This window comes from Chiloscyllium punctatum, chromosome 7 (assembly GCF_047496795.1).
Source record: "Chiloscyllium punctatum isolate Juve2018m chromosome 7, sChiPun1.3, whole genome shotgun sequence".
NCBI classification, from domain to species: domain Eukaryota; kingdom Metazoa; phylum Chordata; class Chondrichthyes; order Orectolobiformes; family Hemiscylliidae; genus Chiloscyllium; species Chiloscyllium punctatum.
In genome coordinates this window covers 103,382,814-103,410,176 of record NC_092745.1, presented here as the reverse complement: position 1 = coordinate 103,410,176, position 27,363 = coordinate 103,382,814, and the positions used below count along the sequence as shown (strand labels likewise).

The following is a 27,363-nucleotide window of genomic DNA, read 5'->3' as shown; positions in this document are numbered from 1 at the left end:
GCCAATGAAGCTAGTTCTTGAAAAATGGCATCGAAGATTCTTCTAGGTGCTTTTCATGAGGGGGACAGTCAGGGTTCAAACAAACCTGGGAGACTTGGCTACCTGTGGTTAAGAAGACTATCTGGCAAAACGAAGACAGGCTGTTTAATATTGAACCGAGGACACAGCAATATTCAGCAGGTGATAATGAAGGTAAATTGTATATCAGCTTTCATTGTGAGAGGATTCAAGTACAGGAGCCATATGTCTTGCTACAATTATAAAGGGCCTTGGTGAGACTACACCTGGGATTGTCTGGGCAGTTTTAGTCTTCGTATCTACAGAAGGATGTTCTTGCTATAGAGGGGAGTGCAGCAAACTTTTACCAGATTGATATCTGGGATGGCAGGAGCCACATATGAAGAGATTTTGAATTGGTTAGAGTTACATTTGCTGGAGTTCAGGAGAACGGAGGTGGGGGATCTCATAGAAACCTATAAAATTCAAATAAGGATAGACAGGGTCACTACAAGAGGATGTCCTTGATGGCAAGGGAAACCAGAACCAGAGGTCACAGTGTAAACCATTCACACTGAGAGGAGGAAACATTTCTTCACCCAGAGAGTGGTGTGCCTGTGGAGTTTGCTATCACAGGAAGTAATCAAGGTCAAAACATCATATGATTTCAAGGATTTGGATCGAGCACATGGGGCTAAAGAAATCAAAGGATATAGGAGAAGAGAGTGTGAATGGACCACTGAGTTGGATCATTAACCATGATCATAATGGATGCCAGGGCAGGCTTGAAGGGCCAAATGGCCTACCCCATGCTCCTATTTCCTATGTTTCTATGTGGCCCAAACAGTACTTACCAGCATTTATTCTCAACTAAAGTGTCCTCCTGTCTTTCCTCATCTAAAGCCAGCATTGAGGATTAAACCAGACTTCCCAGGAACAAATGGAACACCTGCCTTTATCGTATTTCTGCTCATTCCAGAATCCTGCTAATTCAGTTCGTGCTCAAGCTTTTCTTCAACATAACTCCAACCATCCATATTTGAGAATTAAGGTTAGGCCTCAATAATTTAACAGTTTATAATCAGCTTAAGCTATTTTACTAACTTTTATACATTGAAGGGACAAGCAATTTAAGTGTCCAACTGTTTCAGTGAAAAATTTCTAAATCACATCAATCATTCAGTATTTTAACTGACCTTTGTCAACCGAACAAAACGCCAAAATAAAGTCATGATTTGGAGATGCTGGTGTTGGACTGGGCTGCACAAAGTTAAAAATCGCACAACACCAGGTTATAGACCAACAGGCTTAATTGGAAGCACACTAGCTTTCGGAGCATCGCTCCTTCATCAGGTGATTGTGAAAAAATAGAAACCGAAGCCGAATTTTAATGTTGTGGAACTAAGTACCAATTTATTTAGTTTGTGATATTCTTGATTACAATATTTTGAGAGATTAGATTACTTACAGTGTGGAAACAGGCCCTTCGGCCCAACCAACCCACACCGACCCACCGAAGCGCAACCCACCCAGATCCATTCCCCTACATTTACCCCTTCACCTAACACTACAGGCAATTTAGCATGGCCAATTCACCTAACCTGCACATTTTTGGACTGTGGGAGGAAACCCACGCAGACACAGGGAGAATGTGCAAACTCTACAGAGACAATCGCCTGAGGTGGGAATCGAACCCGGGTCTCTGGCGCTGTGAGGTAGCAGTGCTAACCACTGTGTCACCGTGCCGCCCACTTATGTATTTTATTGCAACAAAAAAAACTTATAGAGATACCAAAATACAATACATTTCTCATCATTTTAATATACCAATGTGGTTGACAGTGAAAGGTGCTTTTGAACCTTAACTTAAAACTTTCAAATACATTAAATATCTATGGATTTAATATTTTAAATCAAATGGTTACGTAGATAAAGTGCCACATTATGCAGCTAATTCCAAAAATTATTGCTCTGTCCCCACCAAGTGGAGCAGCAGGTGCATGATGGCTCAACTGGAAGCAGCTGGATTTGAAAGCTTGCTCCAGCAGCTGATCTAGTTAAACAACCTTCTTCTTTTGAGTAACTCTTTCCACCTCTCTCATCAAACGCAGGCAGAGTTCATCCTGCCAAGGTAGAGCTACACATTGCACAGCTAATGGAAGACCAACAGCTCCTGATACACCCTGAAACACAGGAAAGAAAACAGATCATGTGCACATAAATGATAGCACATTGCAGAGAGAGTCATCATCTTACATTGATTACACTGCTAATGCATTAGTTAGGATAGAAAGCCATTCAATTCTCAAAACTGTGCTAGTTTATAAAGGTGAAAGGAAAATGTGAACATCAATTATATATCATTTGCCTCCCCCTCTCATATTTGTTTAGGGCTTTTTTAAGTATGCTTAGTTACAAAATACTCTTCCTCTACCCTTGTTGTAATAAAGAGCAAAATTGTTGATTCAGCCGCTTTATTCACTCTCATTCGAAGATAGTATAAATTAAACACAATCTTCATATACAATCTCTCATTAAACACTCCAATGTCCAGTATGCAATCTCTGTTCTCACTTATTTCAGATGAGCAGTACAACATGCTGGTTCCTTTTTTGTTAGAAGGGATCTACCCCATATCACTGGAGAAAATTATCTCCTCCCAAACCTACCTTTCCCAGACAATCACTTAAATTTCCCAAGCAGTACGGCACGGTGGCACAGTGGTTAGCACTGCTGCCTCACAGCGCCAGAGACCCGGGTTCAACTCCCACCTCAGGTGACTCTCTGTGTGGAGTTTGCATGTTGTCACCGTGTCTGCATGGGTTTCCTCTGGGTGCTCCAGTTTCCTCCCACAATCCAAAAATGTGCAGGTTAGGTGAATTGGCCATACTAAATTCCCCATAGTGTTAGGTGAAGGGGTAAATGTAGGGGAATGGGTCTGGGTGGGTTACGATTCAGCGGGTCGGCGTGGACGTGTTAGGCCGAAGGGTCTGTTTCCACACTGTAAATAATCTAATCTAATCTAAAACTTGCATTTGAGACTACCAATTTAATGCAAGTCAGTCTTGCTGGGGACCCCCAGACCAAATTTGTAACTAAAAATATTTTATCAATGAGGAACTCTAGTCAGGGGTGAAAAGGGTATTCCTGCCAATGGTGCTAATTCATGTAACTTACATCTATAGAAAATTCCAGGACATTTCAGATTGCAAATCAATGTTGCGATTGTTAAGAAACTCAGACATACTCAAGGCACACCAAAGCAAAAGTGTACTTTGGTCTTGGCAAGTTGTGCTGGCAATGCACAGAATAAGCTCCTCTGCTTTCTATGTCCCCTCATGTGAAGTAACAATAGAATCCCAGATGTGAAAGGGTTTCTCCTCATTCCTTGCCAATTTCTTTAAATCTGTGCCTGCCTGTTCTTGATCCTTCTATAAGTGGGAACATGCTTTCCTATCTACTCTGTCCAAACTACTTAATTTTTTGAAAACCTCCATCTCCTCTCAATGCTGACTTCTCCAAGGAAAATAGTCCCAACTTTGCCAGTTTATTTAACTCCCCACTCTTCATTGAATTAGAGCCTCATATGTCCACTCAAGAGAACTGATAAAAACTCAATTTAACGACACATGCCACTGTCTCAGGAGAGCAGCCAACACAAAGACCCCTTCCACACCAGTTGTACTCTCTTCCGTTGGGTAGAAGATACAAAAGTTTGAAAACACTTACCAACAGATATAAGAACACCTTCCCAGCTATAATCAGACTTATGATCAGACCTCTCATATTAGAGTGGATTTTTGACTGCACCTTCTTGGTCACTGTAATACTGGATTTTGCATTCTGTTCTATTACCCTGAAGTACTTATGTAAGGTTTTTTTTATTAGGTTAGATTATTTACAGTATGGGAACAGGCCCTTCAGCCCAACAACTCCACACCGACCCTCTGAAGAGTAACCCACCCAGACCCAATTGCCCTGGCTAATGCACCTAACACTATGGGCAATTTAGCATGGCCAATTCACCTGACCTGCACAACTTTACACTGTGGGAGAAAACCAGAGTACACAGAGGAAACCCACGCAGACACGGGGAGAATTTGACTTAACTTCATTGACCAAACTGCCCAATTCCACTTAAGCATTTAAATCATGTTAAAAAGAACTTGCACATCAAGGTTTTCTATTAACAAGAAAATATTACTCATTGTAATCAAACACAGTTTTTATACAATGGTAACAAGTTTAAATTTCTAATCTGTAACTTAAATCCTATCTCTTTCTTAAAATTCTCAGACACAAAAACACAAGGAAATAAAAGGCACAAGTATAATGAGTGGCAGGGAATAAAATCAGCAGTACAATTCTGGCACCAGTCTGGTTTAGAGACTATCAGTTGTTTTATTTCAGTCCTTTTGATTCAATACGGATTTATTATTGACAATACAAGATTGTAGATACACTGATTTTCAGACTTTCATTCACTGGTTGTGGATTTGCCCTTTCAGTACCCAGAAGATGATTTTTCACTTTTTACTTTTAATAGTGGATTAACATAAGACCATAAGACCATAAGACATAGGAGTGGAAGTAAGGCCATTCGGCCCATCGAGTCCACTCCGCCATTCAATCATGGCTGATGCGCATTTCAGCTCCACTTGCCAGCGTTCTCCCCGTAGCCCTTAATTCCTCTAGACAACAAGAACCTATCAATCTCGGCCTTGAAGACATTTAGCGTCCCGGCTTCCACTGCACTCCGTGGCAATGAATTCCACAGGCCCACCACTCTCTGGCTGAAGAAATGTCTCCGCATTTCCGTTCTGAAATGACCCCCTCTAATTCTAAGGCTGTGTCCACGGGTCCTAGTCTCCTCGCCTAACAGAAACAATTTTCTAGCATTCACCTTTTCAAAGCCATGTATTATTTTGTACGTCTCTATTAGATCTCCCCTTAATCTTCTAAACTCCAACGAATACAATCCCAGTATCCTCAGCCGTTCCTCATATGCTAGACCTGTCATTCCAGGGATCATCCGTGTGAATCTCCGCTGGACACGTTCCAGTGCCAGTATGTCCTTCCTGAGGTGTGGGGACCAAAACTGGACACAGTACTCCAAATGGGGCCTAACCAGAGCTTTATAAAGTCTTAGTAGTACATCTCTGCTTTTATATTCCAACCCTCTTGAGATAAGAGACAACATTGCATTCGCTTTCTTAATCACAGACTCAACCTGCATGTTTACCTTTAGAGAATCCTCGACTAGCACTCCCAGATCCCTTTGTGCTTTGGCTTTATTAAGTTTCTCACCATTTAGAAAGTAGTCCATTCCTATATTCTTTTTGCCAAAGTGCAAGACCTCGCACTTGCTCACGTTAAATTCCATCAGCCATTTCCTGGACCACTCTCCCAACCTGTCTAGATCCTTCTGTAGCCTCCCCACTTCCTCAGTACTACCTGCCTGTCTACCTAACTTTGTATCATCGGCAAACTTCGCTAGAATGCCCCCGGTTCCCTCATCCAAATCATTAATATATAATGCGAACAGCTGTGGCCCCAGCACCGAACCCTGCGGGACACCGCTCGTCACCGGCTGCCATTCTGAAAAAGAACCTTTTATCCCAACTCTCTGCCTTCTGTTAGATAGCCAATCCTCAATCCATCCCAGCAGCTCACCTCGAACACCATGGGCCCTCACCTTGCTCAGCAGTCTCCCGTGTGGCACCTTATCAAAGGCCTTTTGAAAGTCCAGATAGACCACATCCACTGGGTTCCCCTGGTCTAACCTACTTGTTACCTCTTCAAAAAATTCCAACAGGTTTGTCAGGCATGACCTCCCTTTACTAAATCCATGTTGACTTGTTCTAATCAGACTCTGCTCTTCCAAGAATTTAGAAACCTCATCCTTAATGATGGATTCTAGAATTTTACCAACAACCGAGGTTAAGCTGATTGGCCTATAATTTTCCATCTTTTGCCTTGATCCTTTCTTGAACAAGGGGGTTACTACAGCCATCTTCCAATCATCCGGGACCTTTCCTGACTCCAGTGACTCTTGAAAGATCTCAACCAATGCCTCTGCTATTTCCTCAGCAACCTCTCTCAGAACTCTAGGGTGTATCCCATCGGGGCCAGGAGATTTATCAATTTTAAGACTTTTTAACTTTTCTAGCACTATCTCTTTCGTAATGGCAACCATTACGAGTTAACTGCTTACAGAGAAAGATGAGGGAGTGTAGCTAAGCATAGGAAATTTCTTTACTTCTCAAGTCAGATGAGAGACAGAGGCAGGGAGGAAGACGGAGAGATAGAGAGACTGAGTTGTTTATTTCTGCTGTATTGTCCACATAAGGCCACAGCCACCTGCCCAGGAACAAATCAAGTGGTTGTTACCATGCTGAGTGCTCCTGAACTCATAACTGTTCCCAATTGCAAAGCCAATCAAAAGACTCTCAGTAAAATTGCCATAGACAGACAGACAGACAGACACAGTGCCAATTTGTCTGGACTTATTCCTCATTGTTCAAATAAAGCAACATTGTTATACAAGTAATAATTTGTTCTAGAAACTTGTTTTTAAAAACAGCAAACAACGTCTATACACTTTCCTCCGTTTAAAGCAGTATCGTTTCATTTTTATCCACCATCATAGAAAAAGTCTTTACTCCAGTTGGATGATGACTAATAGTTAACTGCCAAGCTTTGTTTAAATTTAAACCATGTAGTTTGACCCTGCTCAAGGCATTACCTTGAGGAACAAACCAGAGAATAGCTGTCACTTTACTTACCGTGTTTGAAACAGAAACAATGTGTATACACGTTCTCTCTGTGTTCAATGAATAGGCCTCTGTCGATCAATAAACATAGTTTCCAGAATGTGCCATACTGCAAACCTGATTAACAATCTTACATTGATTGCCAGCGCAATTCTTAGCACATTCACTAGCAAATGTTGGATATTATTTTGTTTTGAGATTTGTAAACATGGATTATTATGTACCGTCTGTGCACATTTTTTGGACAGTGACGAATGTTCCATTGCAGAGATTTTTGATTTAAAGCGGTTTCTTTTCCCTAATCAGGTCCACTCACCTTTTTGAAAGTTCTGTCCCAAAGATCATTACAGTAGCCAACATAGCTCTTCAAATCCTCTTCATCCTGCTCTGTTACTGTACTAACTGGCACAACACCAGCTGGGAAATTTAATAGGTTAAAAATAATCTTGTAGGAAGCTGTAGCTGGACAGAAAAGAAAACACAAGAGTGTTATCGCCAATGTTTTTAATTATCTTCAAGTCAATGTTACATGGTGTTAGGAATGGTTAAAATTAGGAGGTGGCAAGGTCAAAAGGGATGCCCATGAATGACTTAGGGAGTTATATGGATGGAGAGATTATGGGTGTTTAACAGGACAATGAACCCGAGAGAGAGAGAGAGAGAGAGAGAGAGAGAGAGAGAGAGAGAGAGAGAGAGAGATTGAGGGGTTGAAATGGAGACTACATTCACCTGGAATGCAAAGTCGGTTTGGTTCAGAGGTGAAGGGAAGAAACAGTGAAGATATCCTGGTGCGAACATATTTAAAGTCATGCTGATGAAGTAATGCTGTGGCTGTTAAACATCTTTCATAAAGGAAGAAAGTTTTGGTTTTTAAACAAGCTCTGCTCAAACGATTTGCCAGAGCTGCAAGTGATATAGTTCAGCTCAAGACAACAGCACAGGCAGAATGACATTACTGACAGCAGGGAGAAGTATGTGGTGATGGTGAGAATATAGAGAACCTAATGATGTTCTGAAACATCATCACCACTTTCATTTAGTTCTATAATCTCGTGAGAGAGACTCATGGTTGGTTTGTTGTCTCCCAGGTGCCAGGGTTCGTGAGGTCTCTGATCATGTTTTTAGGATCCTTAAGGGGGAGGGGGAGCAGCCCCAAGTCGTGGTCCACATAGGCACCAACGACATAGGTAGGAAGAGAGATGGGGATTTAAGGCAGAAATTCAGGGAGCTAGGCTGGAAGCTTAAAGCTGGGACAAACAGAGTTGTTGTCTCTGGTTTGTTGCCTTTTCCACATGCTAGTGAGGCAAGGAAGAGGGAGAGAGAGGAGTTGAACACGTGGCTACAGGGATGGTGCAGGAGGGAGTGTTTTGGATTCTTGGATAATTGGGGCTCTTTCTGGGACCTTTACAAGCAGGATGGTCTTCATCTGAACCAGAGGGGTACCAATATCCTGGGAGGGAAATTCGCTAAGGCTATTGGGGTGGGTTTAAACTAATCCAGCAGGAGGATGGGAACCAAAACTGTAGTTCAAGTATAGAAAAGGTTGAGAGTAGGGAGGTCCAAAATCAAGGTTCAGGGACGCAAGATGGCACCAGCAAGCAAGAAGTTGGTTTGAAGTGTGTCGACTTCAACACCAGGAGCATCCGGAATAAAATGGGTGAACTTGCAGCATGGGTTGGTACCTGGGACTTCAATGTTGTGGCCATTTTGGAGACATGGTTGTTGCAGGTTCTAGGATTTAGCTGTTTCATTAAGAACAGAGAAGATGGTAAAAGAGGGGTCAAGGACAGTATTACAGTTGGAGAAAGGATGTTTGAGGTAGTATGGGCTGAAGTTAGAAACAGGAAAGGAGAGGTCACCCTGTTGGGAGTTTTCTATAGGTCTCCGAATAGTTCCAGAGATGTAGAGGAAAGGATAGCAAAGATGATTCTCAATAGGAATGAGAGAGACAGGGTAGTTGTCATGGGGGACTTCAACTTTCTAACTATTGACTGGGAACACTATAGTACGAGTACTATAGATGGATCAGTTTTTGTCCAGTGTGTGCAGGAGAGCTTCCTGACACAGTACGTAGACAGGCCAATAAGGGGTGAAGCCACATTAGATTTGGTACTGGGTAATGAGCCTGACCAGGTGTTAGACTTGGAAGTAGGTGAGCACTTTGGTGATAGTGATCACAATTCTGTCATGTTTACTTTAGTGATAGAAAGGGATAGGTATATACCACTGGGCAAGAGTTACAGCTGAGGAAAGGCAATTACGATGCGATTAGGCAAGATTTAGGAAGCATAGGATGAGGAAGGAAACTGCAGGGGATGGGCACATTAGAAATGTGATGCTTACTAAAGGAAACACTACTGTGTGTCCTAGATAAGTATGTACCTGTCAGGCAGGGAGGAAGCTGTAGAGCGAAGGGAGCCGTGGTTTACAAAGGAAGTGGAATCTCTGGTCAAGAGGAAGAAGAAGGCTTATGTTAGGATGAGATGTGAAGGCTCAGTTAGGGTGCTTGAGGGTTACAAGGTAGCCAGGAAAGACCTAAAGAGAGAGCTCAGAAGAGCCAGGAGGAGACATGAGAAGTTGTTGGCGGATAGGATCAGGGTAGGTCCTCAGGCTTTCTATAGGTATTTAAGGACTAAAAGAATGACAAGAGTAAGATTAGGGCCAATCAAGGATAGTAGTGGGAAGTTGCATGGAGTCAGAGGAGATAGGAGAAGCACTAAATGAATATTTTTCAACAGTATTCACTCTAGAAAACGACAGTGTTGTCGAGGAGATTACTGATTTACAGGCTACTAGACTAGGCGGGATTGAAGTTCACAAGGAAGAGGTATTAGAAATCCTGCAAAGTTGTGAAAATAGATAAGTCCCCTGGGCCGGATGGGATTTATCCTAGGATCCTCTGGGAAGAGATTGCCAAGCCTTTGGCATTGATCTTTAAATCGTCATTGTCTACAGGAATACTGCCAGAAGGCTGGAGGATAGCAAATGTGGTTCCCCTGTTCAAGAAGGGGAGTAGAAACAATCCTGTGAGCCTTACTTCAGTTGTTGGTAAAGTGTTGGAAAAGGTTATGAGATAGGATTTATAATCATTTAGAAAAGAATAATTTGATTAAGGATAGTCAGCATGGTTTTTTGAAGGGTAGGTCGTGCCTCACAAAACTTATTGAGTTCTTTGAGAAGGTGACCAAACAGGTAGATGAGAGTAAAACGGTTGATGTGGTGTATATGGATTTCAGCAAGGCGTTCGATAAGGTTCCCCACAGTAGGCTATTGTACAAAATGCGGAGGAATGGGATTGTGGGAGATATAGCAGTTTGGATTAGTAATTGGCTTGCTGAAAGACAACAGAGGGTGGTGGTTGATGGGAAATGTTCATCCTAGAGTCCAGTGGTGTACCACAAGGGTCGGTGTTGGGTCCACTGCTGTTCATCATTTTTATAAATGACCTGGATGAGGGCGTAGAAGGGTGGGTTAGTAAATCTGCAGATGACACTAAGGTCGGTGGAGTTGTGGATAGTGACAAAGGATGTTGTAGGTTACAGAGAGACATAGATAAGCTGCAAAGCTGAGCTGAGAGGTAGCAAATGGAGTTTAATGCGGACAAGTGTGAGGTGATTCACTTTGGTTGGAGTAACTGGAATGCAAAGTACTGGGCTGATGGTAAAATTCTTGGTAGTGTAGATGAGCAGAGAGATCTTGGTGTCCAGGTACACAGATCCTTGAAAGTTGCCACCCAGGTTGACAGGGTTGTAAAGAAGGCATACAGTGTTTTAGCTTTTATTAATAGAGGGATCAAGTTCCGGAACCATGAGGTTATGCTACAGCTGTACAAAACTCTAGTGCGGCCGCACTTGGAGTATTGTGTACAGTTCTGGTCACTGCATTACAAGAAGGATGTGGTAGCTTTAGAAAGGGTGCAGAGGAGATTTACTAGGATGTTGCCTGGTATGGAGGGAAGGTCTTACGAGGAAAGGTCTTACGAGGAAAGGCTGAGGGACTTGAGGCTGTTTTCGTTAGAGAGAAGGAGGTTGAGAGGTGACTTAATAGAGACATACAAGATAATCAGAGGGTCAGATAGGGTGGACAAGGAGAGCCTTTTTCCAAGAATGGTGACGGCAAGCACGAAGGGGCATAGCTTTAAATTGAGGGGTGATAGATATATACGACAGATGTTAGAGGTAGTTTCTTTACTCAAAGTAGTAAGGGTATGGAATGCTTTGCCTGCAATGGTAATAGATTCGCCAACTTTAAGTACATTTAAGTCGTCATTGGACAAGCATATGGGCGTACATGGAATAGTGTAGGTTAGATGGGCTTCAGATTGGTATGACAGTTCGGCGCAACATCGAGGGCCGAAGGGCCTGTACTGCACTGTAATGTTCTGTGTTCTATAAATACACTGGTTTTGCATGCCTCCAAAATTGCTAATCTTAATAAATCTGACTCACTGTTTATATATAATAATAGTCTGTAAGAGTGTCATTTGTGCATCTGTCAGAAAACACTTCAAACACGAGGGAAATTTGTACTTAGTTGAATGAAATCATCGGCACCATAATGACTTCATTGTTTATCCCAAAATACTACCTTACTGATTACTGTGCATTTTAGTTCATAAAGAAATGTCAGTTTGCCCATGGACGATGTGCATATTACTACCTAAACTCCATCAACCTTTAATATCAGCCTTTAATCAACCTTTAAGCTCAGAAACAAGTGTAATATTCCTGTCCCAATGATTCAGTTGAATGCCATAGATCCCACTGAAATAATCAAAGAAAATGAACAAATTCTCCAAGTCCCTCAGATAATGATACTTCACTCAACCAACACTACCAACAATAGATTAACCGGTTAATCTATAGTTATGTGACATTACTTTGTATGAATGATGGTTGCTTTAGATGCCTAAACAAGTGATTGCACTTGGAAAAGGAAATTCAAAGCACTAGAGATAATTCTTTTAGTTGGCCCTGTATAAATAATTTGTCAAGATCAATGCAGTTATTTTATTTCACCACAACTATCTCCTTGTCACTTTTGCAAAGCAAGTCACAGTTTACATAATATTCAGCACGTACTCAAATAACAAAAAAAAATGAGAATTACATCAGGCTGTGCATACATGACTCAACTGTATATTTACGTTTGCCTTCATATAGAATTCCAAACGTTGTTGTTCAACATGCATGTGCAAAAACATGCTAACTCCAGGCAGTTCAATTTTACAGTGCATCTGTTCCAAAGCTGAATGGAAAAAGGTTCATTTCACTTCAAGGGCAGCACAGTGGTTAGCACTGCTGCCTCATAGCGCCAGGGACCTGCATTCAATTCCTCGGCTGACTGTTTGGAGCTTGCACATTTTTCCTGTGTCTGTATGGGTTTCCTTCAGATGCTCAGGTTTCCTCCCACAATCCAAAAATGTGCAGGTTAGGTGAATTGGCTATGCTAAATTGCCCGTAGTGTTCAGGGATGTGTAGGTTAGTTGCATTAGTCAGAGACAAATGTGGAGTAATAAGGGAATGGATCTGGGTAACCCCAACGGGAACACTACCCCTGCTCATGACTCCACCCCCATTCCCCCCACCATCACACCCACTCCAGTTACAGGTTCCGCCCCCACTTCCAGCTCTACACCCACACCAGATTCCAGCTCCCAGCCCTGCCAAGTTTTCACCATCCCCCCAGACCTCCCCCTCACTGAGGACGAACGATCAGTCCTCAGCAAAGGACTCACCTTCATCCCCCTCCGTCCACACATCAATGAATTTAATACACGCCTTGACGTCGAACAATTCTTCCGTCGCCTCCGCCTCCGAGCTTACTTTCACAATCAGGACTCCCGCCCACCTTCCGAGGACCCCTTTGCCCACCTCCAACACACTGCATCCACCTGGACACCCCGCGCTGGACTATTACCTGCCCTCGACCTCTTCATTTCCAACTGCCGCAAGGACATTAACCGCCTCAACCTGTCTACCCCCCTCCCCCACTCCAGCCTCTCACCCTCACAACACGCAGCCCTCCAATCCCTCTGCTCCAATCCCAACCTCACCATCAAGCCAGCGGATAAAGGGGGCGCAGTGGTAGTCTGGCGCACTGACCTCTACACCGCTGAAGCCAAACGTCAACTCGAGGACACCTCTTCCGACTGCCCCCTCGACCATGACCCCACCCACCATCACCAAATCATCATCATCTCCCAGACCATACAGAACCTCATTACCTCAGCAGATCTCCCACCCACAGCTTCCAACCTCATAGTCCGGGAACCCCGCACTGCCTGGTTCTACCTCCTTCCCAAGATCCACAAGCCTGACCACCCTGGCCGACCCATTGTCGCAGCATGCTCCTGCCCCACTGAACTCCTATCTACCTATCTCGATACTGTCCTGTCCTATCCCCCCTAGTCCAGGAACTCCCCACATACGTTTGAGACACCACCCATGCCCTCCACCTCCTCCATGACTTCCGTTTCCCTGGCCCCCAATCCCTCCTCTTGACCATGGATATCCAATCCCTCTACACCTCCATCCGCCATGACCAGGGCCTCCAAGCCCTCCGTTATTTCCTCTACAGACGTCCCCAACAGTACCCTTCCACCGACACACTCATTCGTTTGGCCGAACTGGTCCTCACCCTTAACAATTTCTCCTTTGAATCCTCCCACTTCCTCCATACCAAAGGGGTAGCCATGGGCAGATGTATGGGCCCCAGCTATGCCTGTCTCTTTGTTGGCTACGTAGAGCAGTTGATCTTCCGTAATTACACCGGCACCACTCCCCACCTCTTCCTCTGCTACATTGATGGCTGCATTGGCGCCACCTCGTGCTCCCGCGAGGAGGTTGAGCAATTCATCAACTTCACCAACACATTCCACCCTGGCCTTAAATTTACCTGGACCATCTCTGACACCTCCCTCCCCTTCCTTGACCTCTCCATCTCCATTAATGACAACCAAATTAACACTGACATTTTTTTTACAAACCCACCGACTCCCACAGCTACCTGGATTACACCTCTTCCCACCCTACCTCTTGCAAAAATGCCATCCTGTATTCCCAATACCTCTGCCTCCGCCGGATCTGCTCTCAGGAGGACCAGTTCCACCACAGAACACACCAGATGGCCTCCTTCTTTAGAGACCACAATTTCCCTTCCCACGTGGTTAAAGATGCCCTCCAATGCATTTCGGCTACATCCCGCACCTCCGTCCTCAGACCCCACCCCTCCAATTGTAACAAGGACAGAACGCCCCTGGTGCTCACCTTCCACCCTATCAACCTTCGCATAAACGATATCATCCGCCGACAGTTCCGCCACCTCCAAACAGACCCCACCACTAGGGATATATTTCCCTCCCCACCCCTTTCCGCCTTCCGCAAAGACTGTTCCCTCTGTGACTACCTGGTTAGGTCCACGCCCCCCTACAGCCCACCCTCCCATCCTGGAACTTTCCCCTGCCACCGCAGGAATTGTAAAACCTGCGCCCACACCTCCTCCCTCACCTCTATCCAAGGCCCTAAAGGAACATTCCACATCCATCAAAGTTTTACTTGCACATCCACTCATATCATTTATTGTATCCGTTGCTCCTGATGCGATCTCCTCTACATTGGGGAGACTGGGCGCCTCCTAGCAGAGCGCTTTAGGGAACATCTCAGAGACACCCGCACCAATCAACCACACTACTCCGTGGCACAACATTTCAACTCCCCCTCCCACTCTGCCGAGGACATGGAGCTCCTGGGGCTCCTTCACCGCCGCTCCCTCACCACCAGACACCTGGAGGAAGAACGCCTCATCTTCCACCTCGGAACACTTCAACCCCAGGGCATCAATGTGGACTTCAACAGTTTCCTCATTTCCCCTTCCCCCACCTCACCCTAGTTCTAAACTTCCAGCTCAGCACTGTCCCCATGACTTGTCCGGACTTGTCCTACCTGCCTTTCTCCTTTTCCACCTATCCACTCCACCCTCGCCTCCCTGACCTATCACCTTCATCCCCTCCCCCACTCACCAATTGTACTCTATGCTACTTTCTCCCCACCCCCACCCTCTTCTAGCTTATCTCTCCACGCTTCAGGCTCACTGCCTTTATTCCTGATGAAGGGCTTTTGCCCAAAACGATGATTTCACTGCTCCTTGGATGCTGCCTGAACTGCTGTGCTCTTCCAGCACCACTAATCCAGAATCTGGTTTCCAGCATCTGCAGTCATTGTTTTTACCTGGGTGGGTTACTCTTCAGAGGGTCAGTGTGGATTGCTGGGCCGAAGGGCCTGTTTCCACACTGTAGGGACTCTATGTTTCTATTAGGCACCCAGAAGGACCAACAGACTTCCAAGTACTTTGTATGAGTTATCGTCCTCACCAGACCTCTAAATGATCGCGGCTGTATATGTGAACACGAGTTTGATTTTGGAGCAAATTAGCTGCCTTCGCCATAGACATTTAACAATTAGATTTCACCTTCAAACATGACCAGGCTCCTCAAGTTTGCTCTGCCATTTGTTAAGATCATGGTTGTTCCAATTGTGAGCTCAAGACTACTTTCGCATTTATATCCTTTGATTTCCCTTATCAATTAAAAACCTATCTAACTTAAACTTAGAAATATTCAATGACGCAACCTCTATTGGTCTATAGAAAAGAAAATTCTACAGACGAACACCCAAGGGAGCATTCTTAAATGAGACACCCCTTATTTTTAATTTGTGTCACCTAGTACTGGTTAGTCTCATAGGAGAAACATCTCTCAGCATCAAAGTCCCCTCAGGATCTTAAATATTTAAGGTAGATCACTCTTTATTTTGAACAGCAATGAATACACACTCAACCTAATCAACATTTGTTCATAACCCTTTTATTTCATGAATTGGTTAAGTAAACTTTCTCTGAACTGCTTCTAATGCAATTTCCTGAAGTAAGGAGACCATACCTGTACAAGGTCTTCCAGATGTGGTCTCGCCACAATACAACTGGAGCAATTGCATTAATTTTATATTCCATTTCCCTTGTAATAAATGCCAACATTCTGTATGCCTTCCTAAGCATTTGCCATATCTGCAAGCCTAACTTTGTAATTCATGTATCAATACACCCAAACACCTCTGTACTGAAGATGTCTACAATTCTATACTGCCAAAATGGACAAGTTCACATTTCCCACATTATAGTTGATATCAATCTACCAGACACATCATGACTTCTTCACAATCTAAACTCCTCACTACGTTTGTGTTATCTATAAATGTAGTAACAACACACTTGGTCCCTTCATCTAAATCATTGACATACATTGTAAATAGTTGAGATTTCAGCACTGCTCCCTGTGTTACTCCACTTATTACCACTTGCCAACCTAAAAAGGATCTACTTTATCTCTACTCTCTGCTTCCCATTAGCCAGCTACTTAAGTATCCATAGCAATGGATAAGGGTGGCATGGTGGCTCAGTAGTTAGCACTGCTGCCTCAAAGCGCCAGGGTCTCAGGTTCGATTCCAGCCTTGTGGGCGACCGTCTGTGTGGAGTTTGCACATTCTCCCTGTGTCTGTGTGGGTTTCCTCCGGATGCTCCAGTTTCCTCCCACATTCCAAAGATGTGCAGGTCAGGTGAATTGACCATGCTAAATTGTCAATAGTGTTAGGTGCATGGTGGGGGGGGTGGGTTACTCTTCGGGGGGCGAGTGTGGACTTGTTCGGCCAAAGCGCCTGTTTTCACGCTGTAGGGAATCTAATCTAATCAATGCTACCCCCAATTTTCTTATTCATTCGTGGAATGTATTAGTGATCAGTCAGCGACCAGCAAAGCACAATAGCAACACTTATCACATAGCCTAAAAAAGTGACTGACTTTTGGACATTATAAAAAATGCATCTGACATGGGGTGCATTGGAAGTATGTGCTGATTACCATTTGGCCCATATCCTTCTAAACTCTTCCTATTCATATACCCATCCAGATGCTTTTTAAATGTTGCAATTGTACCAGCCTCCACCACTTCCTCTGGCAGCTCATTCCATACACGTACCACCCTTGGCATGAAAAATGTTGTCCATTGGGTCCTTTTTAAATCTTTCCCCTCTCACCTTAATCATATGCCCTCTAGTTTTGGACTCCCCTATCCTACGCAAAAGACCTTGGCTGCTCACCTCATCCATGCCCCTTATGATTTGATAAACCTCTATACGGTTCAGCCTCCAACACTCCAGGGAAAATAGCCCCAACCTATTCAGCCTCTCCCTATACTCATATCCTCCAATCCTGGCAACGTCCTTGGAAATCTCTTATGCACCCTTTCAAGTTTCACAACATCCTTCCTATCGACCAGAACGGAACGCCGTATTCTAAAAGGCCTAACCAATGTCCTGCACAACTGCAGCATGACATCCCAACTGCTATACTCAATGCACTGACCAATAAAGAAACGCATACCAAATGTATTCTTCACTACCCTATCTACTTGTGACTCCATCTTCAAAGAACTATGAACCTGCACCCCATGGTTTCTTTGTTTGGCAACACTCCCCAGGTCCCTATTATTAACCATATAAGTCCTCCCCTCTTTTGTTCTACCTAAATCATTTATCTAAATTAAACACCTGCCACTCCTCGACCCATCTGATCAAGTCCCTTTGTCCTCAGAGATAACCTTCTTCACTGTCCACTACATCTTCAATTTTGGAATCATCTGCAAATCTACGACCCATTCATTTTATATTCACATCCAAATCATTTATATAAAAATGACAAAAAAAACCTATGATCCCAGCACCGATCCTTGCAGAACATCACTGGTCACAGACCTCCAGTTCAAAAATCAACCCTCCACCACCACCACCACCCTCTGTCTCCTTGTCCTTACTGGAATTTCCCCACAATAAAAGTATTCTGAAAAAGGGGTTATTACATACCTGTCACTTTTCCAGCATATCCGGCAGTGAGGGCTGGACCTAATGCTGGGCAAAGTAAGACATCAAGTTCTGCGCTTTTCCAAGCGTCTATATACTCATCGCAGTATGCCTAGACAAAATGCAAAACAAAAACCTGAAAACGTCCTTAATGATGGCAGTGTATTTTCTAAGTGGTTTGTGCTATGACATGCAGACAACCTTACGGGCGGAATCTTATTTTAATCAGAGTCTCACCTACTCAGTGCTAAAGGGGCACATGGGCAATTAAAAGTTGTAAAAATTCACTTACTGACCCTTCTCAGTAATCAGTGAAGTAGCGTCAGGCCACATGCGCACCAGCCAGAAAGTCTTGTGAATTATTTCAACTTGGAGTCTAATTACAGTACCTCAAATCCTGAAGTTAAATTTCACAGGGCCAGTCAGAAGTCCTGCTCAAATATTCTAAAGTGAAACAGAGTGATATATGCTTCACAAATGTCTAGATGCCGGATTTAAATGAGCAACAGTGACAAACATGGATAATAAAACGTCTGCAGTTCCAAACCCATTTCAACATTTCAATTTGCTCCCTTCTAATTTTCATTTTCTTAACCATCATGACCAAATACTAACTGGTTATCACGTGCAGACGAAAAACAGCAATAACAAAGAATAAAGCAAGCAGTAACTAGAGGTGGGAGCAGTGATTGAGATTTCCTACTGAAAGACCTTACTTAGTTCACTTGCTTTACAGGGGTCAATACTTAGTCTTATTTTTGTGTTATACAGAGGTCCCCAATTTATGAAAGCGACTTACGAATACTCTCTCATACAGGGGTGTAAACTTAAAGACCTGACATAAGAATATTTCCTGTACATGCGAACAGCTCCCTTATGTTGTCCTGCATTTTGTATGCAAGTCAGACAGAGCTCATTCGCAAACCAAGGACTGCTGGTAGTTTGACCCCAGAGTCCAGGTCACATTGTGGTAAATCTGACACCACATATCCACCAAAACCAACAGTGAAGTGCCCAGAACTGATCACTGTTCTCCACACAAGGCCTAAATAGGGTTTTGTAAAGATAAAGCATGCCTTCTTCTTTCATATATTCCATCCCACTAGATATAAAGGCAGCATTCCATTAGCCTTGAGGATTATTGGCTGTACCTGTTCACAACATTTTAGTGATCATGTACCAGGACCTCAAAATTCTTCACACCATCAGCTATTCTACTTTTCACTGGTTGGAGATTGTTCTTTTCAAATCTGCATTCTAGAAAGACGACCTGTCCTTGAACATTACCAAAACAAAATTCAATAACCTCAGACACTTCCACTTCCCATTTATTTGAAGGGAAGACTATGGTATATGTCGAGTGGATTAGTATTGTTACAGACCGAGGTCATGTTTTGGGGCAGTTACAGTTTGTAAAAAAAAAATCTGGCATTAAAAATCTAATGATAACTATGAAACCATTACTGATTGTTGTAAAATCTAACTGGTTCTCTAATGTCCATTAGGGAAGGAAAGTTGCCATCTTTATTTGGTCTGGCCTACATGCAATTTCAGATTCACAGCAAAGTTGTTGACTCTGAACTGCCCACTGAAATGGCCCAGTAAGCCATTCAGTTGTATCAAATGCTAAAAAGTCTCCAAAAAGAAAGAGAAATGAAATCGAAGGGACCACTTTGGAAGCACAGTTGCACGCATATCACAAAATCACATGAAATTTACGATGTTGGAGGCCATTCAACCCATTATTGAGCATCAAAAAAATGAGGATCATGACCTAATGCCAAATCTCCTGCCCCACTCCCAGCCCATTTTATACTCTCAAGTAGCCCAAGCTGATACAGACTTTTTACCACCAACCCGAGTTCCAGCCTCTCTCACTCCAATCTTGCTATGGGTTTCAGCCCACCTCCTGACTTCTCATCTTCTTATTCAGCTTCTTGCCTTTGGGTGAGACACAGTAGGTCATTGGAGGAGCTGGAGGAACCAGTGTGGAAGAGAGTGAGTGTGTAATTGGAGAGACAGCTCAGTATTGCTGGTTTCCCTCCAACAACTGATCTGGTGTGAATTTCCATTTTCAGCAACAGTTAACGGTTTTGTTGTAGAAAGACCTAACATTTGCAGGCAGCAGGGATGATCTGACAGTTCCAATTATTTTTAAAACCCGTGGGTAAGTTATGATGCTCTCTCAAGTACAGAATCAGCAGTTTCTACTTGTTGAGAAATTTGACAGTTTCGATTTATCTTTTAAAGCCAGTCTTTTGGATCTGAAGGTCAGAAGGGGAGATGTCAGTGGCTGATTTCTGAAACCCAAGTTTCCAAAAGCTTTCATTTCTGGATTCTCATTAAATGAATTCTGTTTTCCTGCTATCCTACTCATATTTGGCTGCTCTAAGCAACCAGCTTATTGGCCTAGTAGCTGCACCTACCTGCCAGTCATTCAAAATAGTGGTAAGTGCCCAGCAAGGTGCATTAAGCTTTCAGGCACAATGTCTTAATGATCTGGCAAAGTAGTAAGGAAGTAAGAAAGAGATGGAAGCAAATCCTACATTCAGATCTCAGGACTTCATGGGTAATCCTGCTCTGCGTGTCTGCAGGTTGAGAATCAGCCTCTTCAGGCTCAATGCGATCAATGCTATACAAGATCCTGTATAAATGTCATCCCCTTTCAAAGGCAAATAATAATACTCTCCAAATTGAAGTTGTCCCCCCCCCAATTCTTTCAGCTCATCCCTTATATTCCATATGTTCTTGTGATAATAAACCCCTCTACTATAAGCATTCAACCTTGCCATTAAAAACTGGTCCCAGCTTAGTTTAGGTTCATCAACGCCCAGGGAGTTACTCCTAACCAGAAACTTAAATTGGACTTAATCCTAACCCTTCCTGAAATCACCAGCTACCAGAGGCTCTGCTTCCCCTGCACTAGATAACTAGTACCTAAGAAAAAAGCAATGAGAAAATATTCGAGTCCGAGACTGTCACCTGTGATGATCTTTGACATTGGTACATTACTCGGGGAAATCAAACAATTTACTGCTTTCTCAGGCAACATTCCCTTCCTTCATGGGGAGAAATACAAGGTTTCCATTTATTAATTACTTCTCAAGCACTGGTTGAGGTTATGAACTCATTTCCTGGAAATTTCCCGGTCGGGATCTCTATTACATTGTTGTTTACCAGATTACCTTGATTGCTTATAGTCATCATATATAGATATATAGCACAGTCCCTGGCCTCCCAGCCAATGGCTGATGTTGAGCTGAGGATGGGGAGGGAAACGTTGATCCACGCCACTGCTGACTGCTGTGGAGCAATGTTAAATGGGCTTAAGGTGAGGCACCAGAAGGAAGACTGCTCGAGACAGCTACAGGCCAACCAATGCCCTGTAGCTCTGCAGTCCTAACAGCACCAGGGCTGAGCACTAGCCACAGCTAGGACTACGGGCAGTCACAACAAAGTGCGGTCGAGAGGAACGTGGGGCTGGGTTAGATGGGAGGTGATGGTGGGTAGGAGAGGGGGAGTTAAAATGAATGGTATGATCTTGAGGGGAATTCCTCAACTGGTATAGACACCCAAAGAACCCTCCTGACCAGTATCAATCTGCAGCAAAAGTTGTCAGGATACAAAAAACAGAAATTGCTGGAAAAGCTCAGCAAATCTGTGAAGAGAAATCAGTTAATGTTTCGGGGCCACTGAGTCTTCCTCAGAACTGATAGTAGCTCGGAAAATGGTCAGTGCTTATACTGAAGATAGGGTGTGGGAAGGGGTTAAGGAGTAAATGATAGGCGGGGATAGAGCCCAAAGAGAAAAAAACAGTTGGACAGACAAAGGAGTGAATAATCATCTACTGGGAGGGAGATTAGCTGCTAATGGAGACTGTTAGTGGCTAACAATGGATTAAAATTAAAATTATAATTGACGATGTGATCACAGGGCCTGATATGCGGGGGCTGGGGGCTAAGGGGAGTTCAAGGCCCAAAGTTATTGAGCTCAATACGGAGTCTGGAAGGCTGCAGGGTCCCCAAGTGGTTTACTTTACTCCACCCAAATACTTGCCGGTCTCTGAAACTCTAGAACTCAAAAAACAGGTAAAGAGAGGTTATTGATATAAAAAAAAAAGTGCTGATAGTATCCAAATATTGAAACCAAACAGTAAATATTCAGACATCTTTCATTACAAACAAATAATATGATTCCAGTGATCTAACGGTCTGCTTCTACACACTAAACTATTGTTTGCCACTAACAGTCTCCATTCACCCTCCCAGTCAGGTCACTATCCACTCCTTTGGCTGTCCAAATGTTCTTCTCTCTCTCTCTCTCTCTCTCTCTCTGGGCTCTAGTACCTATTGTTTAATCCTTACACCCTCTCCTTACCCTATCTTCTGCATATAAAGTGACATCTTTCTAGCTACCATCAGTTCTGAGGAAGAGTCACAGGCCCAGAAACGTTAACGCTGATTTCTCTGCACAGATGCTGCCAGACCTGCTGAGTTTTTCCAACAATTTCTGTTTTTGTTGTAGATTTACAGCAAACGCAGTTCTTTCAGTTTTATTCTGTCAGGACACCTGTTGGCGGAGGCCTTCTTCTGTTTCAGAAAAACTAGCAATTCACAGTAGGATGACCCTGAAGCAAACATTTGTGTGGGTGGCATGGTGGCACAGTGGTTAGCACTGTTGCCTCAAAGCGCCAGAGAGCCAGGCGACTGACTGTGTGGAGTTTGCACATTCTCCCCGTGTCTGCGTGGGTTTCCTCCGGGTGCTCCGGTTTCCTCCCACAGTCCAAAAATGTGCAGGTCAGGTGAATTGGCCATGCTAAATTGCCCGTAGTGTTAGGTGCAGGGGTAAATGTAGGGGAATGGGTCTGGGTGGGTTGCGCTTCGGCGGGTCGGTATGGACTTGTTGGGCCAAAGGGCCTGTTTCCACACTAAGTAATCTAATCTAATCTATTTGCCACATAAGGATCTCAAAAGGCCAAGGACGAAGCAGATGCTCAAAATCTGAGATAAGTATGAAACAACGGGTAGGTCACACATTTCAATTTAGGAATCCTGCCCCTTTCAAACCCACTTGTGGTTAAAAGCTCGTCCCATGCAACAGAAAGTGCATTTCCAAACAAAGTCACAAATCCTCTAAGGCTTCTCATTAACTGACATTTGAAAACATCGAAAACATTAAGCAATAACGAAGCAACGTCTTAAACATGCTAAAGTGAAATTCACCTGTCTTGCAATATGCTGTTCCCACAGTTCATAGATTGATCTAAAAGAACATAGAAAGATGCAAGCAATTTACAAAAGAGAAAGACGCAAGAAAAAGGGTAATAAAAAGGTTTGAATTAACTGCATATTACCACTCTAATATTACCAATAGCTGTTTAAAAAAAAAATCAGCAAATTTAATTTTAAATAATTGGAACTATTCAAAACTAAAAATGTTCCTTTGATCATTTTGAATTTTTACAATTAATAGCCATCAATCACTCTGAGCCACACTAAAAGTAGTTGTTTTAATTTAATACAACAGAGGGGCTGATCATTTAATAGCAGGCATTCCTCTGTTATCAGGCAGAGGTACTGGACTTGCAATGTACAATCCAGAGCAGTTTGAGAGTGTGCAGGTGGTTTCGAGAAAGATATTTCTAAAATAAGTTACCACCATACTCAAAAGACAAATTCATAAACAAACTCATACAGAATACAAAATCAAAATAAGGACTGAATAAAGCTGCTCAAAACCTTACCTTACCCCACCCAAATACTTGAGGGCCTCAGAAATTCTAGGACTCTAAAACAGGTAAAGAGAGATTATAAGTATTAAGTAGTAGTACTGATAGCAATTAAACATCGAAACCAAACAGTAATTATTCAGACATACTTCATTACAAACTAACAATTATTTCAAACCAGTCTAATTGCCATTTCAATAAACAGGGTTCCTAAACTGCCTTAGGAATCAAACAAGAATGTGGTAGATTGGAACATTATTTGGGAAACAAAACAATGTCAAAGATTGTCACCATTATCTGTGACAATCTCCAGGATTTTTTTTCCCTTGGGTACAAGTTGTCTAGTGCAGGGGAGACAGACGCTCTGGTAGCTTGTGATTTCAGGAAGGGTGAGGATTACTCAAGGTGATGTGACTGTGGCAGAACTGGCTATGAAGATATTTGTATGCTGGGTATTACAGTCTGTTCTAACCCAAACTGTTGGATGACAATAGAAATAGGAGTGGAGATAGAGGAGTATGGAGTAGTCAAACTTTAATAATTCCACAGTGATTTTTGAGCTAATGGTGCAGGATAGGAAAGAAAAGGGGATAACTATTGAATAATTTATTAAAACTATATGGAAATCAACCTTACTGATAGCAATTCCAAACTGTTGACAATAGCTCCGCCAGCTGGTTATTCCTGTTATAAGTCTAGAGTAGCATAATGAGTAGACTGTAGGTGTTAAAATTATAAATTTTTATTATAAGTTACATTATTAATAATATATATATGGAACACCTTAATTCACTTATCCATAGAGATAATAGAGATCCCTTATTTCACCAACTTATTATTCTTAAAATACTGCAAGGTCTAGCTTTGCATACTCCATAACTAAACCTATTCAAGTGTTGATCTTCGTTAAGAATTGCGATTTCCTTTTATTACATTGAACAAGCTCCTTCATGTTACTATCAGAATTTAAAGTCGTATTATGGGGATTTAGTTCTTTCAAATCCTATAACTATCTCTCTAGAGAAGCACTTCTCAAGTGCTTCCTTTCAAAACTAAAAGAAAGTTTAATCTCTTCATTCCTCCCTCACAAGTCAGTCCTTTGACACTAGAGACCGCTTAATAAACTGCCTCCAAATAGTTCATTTAATGGTCCCAAGTGGATCCAATATACAAGCCGTGCTCTGCTCAAGATATTTGATGGGCACTGCCTGCAAGGGTAGTAGAGATGGGGAACTCCTCAATCTTTAAAAAAGTACACAGATGAGCACTTGAAATGTCACAACATTCAAGAGTATGGGCCAAGTGCTGGAAAATGGGCTTAGTGCAGATAGGCTGGCACAGATACAGTGACCCAAAGGACTACTTCTATCCCTCTGAGATCCTCAAACTTAGATTAGACTGGCCTCGCTGTCGTGTTCAACATTAAAACAGACAGGAGTTCAGTAGAAAGGTTCACAGCAGAATTAAGAAAATCATCACGCGAATGGCAACAGAAATGATTTGTACCTCTGCCTCATTGGTTCAGAACACAACTTGGATAGCTATTGCTGTTGGCATTAGGAAAGAGTGCTTTTTTTGTAATTAATCATTTTGTTCATGTTTATTGGACTGAATTTCACAATTTTTGTCCTGCAGCCCCACTTATTTGATGGGCTAGTTGACCGAAATCCCAAATTTCTCTCTTCAATATACTGACCCTGACATATGACCTCTCACAATCTGGCAGTCTCTGGTCCAGCAAAGGCCCAACTCCAAGGCTGCCATGTTAGGGAGGTAGAACTGGTATTTGCAAAGCAAAATGTCAATTGCAATTTTTTAAAAAATGCATCCCATTTTTATATTTTTCTGCAAGATCTCATTAAATTAGATTATTTATTTTTAAAAATTAGCAAATTTGGGTGATGTTTTACTTACAAATGGCTTCAGAAACATGCACAGGATCTTCTTTAGTACTTTAGGCACTGTGTTTACAAAAAACAGATCTTTCAAAGTCGAATCGATGATGTCTCCTTTTCTGAAAGGTACAAGTAACATAAGAGCTAGTCGCATTGACTGGTTTCCATATGAAAGCTTGTGATAACATTGTTGAGGAAGATCAGTGGGACAAATCTTTGTACCCATATGAGTTATATCCTGTGCCACAGTGTCAAATTCCCATGCACGCACAAATCATGACTTTGTTACACGTATCTGGCAACTTACCAAGCAACTAAAGACTTAACTTTCAACTAAAATAACAACCCTGATTAAAAGTATATCACCAAGAAACAAGCATCGTGGTTTCTCAAGTCTCTCATCAGTCTTCCCTGACAAAATTCTGAGTCGTCAATACTATAATTTACTCTTGCTTTTAAACTTTTTGCTAAAGTGTACAAAAGCAATTCAAACAATATTCTAAAAATACCTTCAAGTTTTGCTTCTGTATTCTATGCCTCGAGATCCACTAATCTATATTAACTATCTAGATGTCCATCATGCCTGGTCTATTATCCTCTTTAGCAAATTTGCCCTATTTCCCAGCCTCCATTATGGTGCCATCAGCAAAGTACAACATTGTTCCCACAAACCCGAAGACAGGATCATTAATGGATATCATAAATAAGATTAGTTCTAATACCAGTCTCTGTAGAGTATCTCCCACCACATCTTCACAGTTCATGATACAAGCTTTGTCCATACAATTGGCTTTCTGTCCTCCAAGCTATCGCTCTATGCGTATAATCATAATCCCTTTATTCCATTTTCCATTGTTTTTGCTGTAAGCTTCTTAGCTAATAAATGCACCGCAAAAATCCACAGAAAATAACGAGTCGCCACATTTTCCACAGCTAATAATCTTTATTAAACTTGAAATATTGCAGAGAGTTCTGGTCACCACACTACCAGAAGGATGCTAATGCCTTGGATTGGGTACAGAAAAAGTTCACTAGGATGTTACCTAGTAATGGGGAATTTTAGCTATGAAGAAAAGTTTGATAGACTGGGTTTATTTTCCCTGGAATAGAGGTGGTTGAAGAGTGACGCGATAGACGTTCATACAATTTTGAATGACATGGATAAAGTGGAACATATGCGGCTGCTTCCCATGGTGGAGGGGGTCACAGAGGGGTGTGGGGTGTGTCTGACAAGTTTTTCACACAAAGGGCTGGTGAGTGCCTGGAATGCGCTACCAGAGGAGGTGACAGAAGCAGACACAATAGCAGCATTCAAGAAACACCTGAATGAATACATGAATAGGAAGAGCTTGGAGGGATATGGATCCTGTAAGTGAAGACAGTTTTAGAATGAAAGGGCAAAATGTGTCAGTGCAGTCTTGGAAGGCCGAAGGGTCCTTTGCTCTTTACGTCACAAAGAGTTCTACATTGTGGAATTCAATTTTATCTGATCAAGCAAATGCAAAGTAATGCAGATTCTTGGAACCTGAAATGAAAACTAAACATTCTGGGAAATATTCAATAGGTTAGGCAGCATCTGTGGAGAGAAATAGAGTTAAATTTTTCAGAGCGATGATACTCCATCAGAATTGATGGAGGGCAGAAATGTAATAAGTTTGAAACAAGTGAAAGGAAGGATTGGTGGAGTTAGAGAAAGACAAGAAAAGGGACAGTTTGTGATAGGGCAGAGGGCAGAAAAAAGTAAATGTTAAAAATAGTTTAGTGGTAATGGGTAAAAGTCAATACAGGGCAACCTCTTATCCGAACATTGATTATCCAAATTTCGAATTATTTGAACAAGATCTCAAGGTCCCGATAATTGAGGGTGCCCTGTAAATAGAAGACAATTCCAAATGAGAAGCAATGGGCTTGGTAACAGCTATCTGAATTTACAACAAACCAAATAAAGATACAAGAGAAAAAAGGAGCCAGCAAAAAAAAAAAATTGAATGGAGGAAGCGGTCATGATCTAAAATTGCTGAACTCATTGCTGAACCCTTAACACTGTAAAGCCAAACTGA

The 27,363-nt window shown here is 42.5% G+C and overlaps 1 protein-coding gene across 2 annotated transcripts in view; it reads right to left on the bottom strand.

Annotated features, from left to right (window-relative positions):
* Nucleotides 1-1,398: 1,398 nt before the first annotated feature.
* LOC140480001 (vitamin D3 hydroxylase-associated protein-like) overlaps nucleotides 1,399-27,363 on the bottom strand; it is a 68,553-nt gene continuing 42,588 nt past the window's right edge. For both annotated transcript variants that reach the window (XM_072574477.1, XM_072574478.1), the window contains 6 exons: nucleotides 25,323-25,422; nucleotides 23,424-23,467; nucleotides 22,903-22,942; nucleotides 17,684-17,792; nucleotides 7,087-7,232; nucleotides 1,399-2,180 (listed from right to left, as the gene is read on the bottom strand). In XM_072574477.1, coding sequence (XP_072430578.1) covers nucleotides 2,055-2,180; nucleotides 7,087-7,232; nucleotides 17,684-17,792; nucleotides 22,903-22,942; nucleotides 23,424-23,467; nucleotides 25,323-25,422 — 565 coding nt within the window. In that variant the 3' untranslated portion in view covers nucleotides 1,399-2,054. The remainder of the gene's footprint in view (nucleotides 2,181-7,086; nucleotides 7,233-17,683; nucleotides 17,793-22,902; nucleotides 22,943-23,423; nucleotides 23,468-25,322; nucleotides 25,423-27,363) is intronic.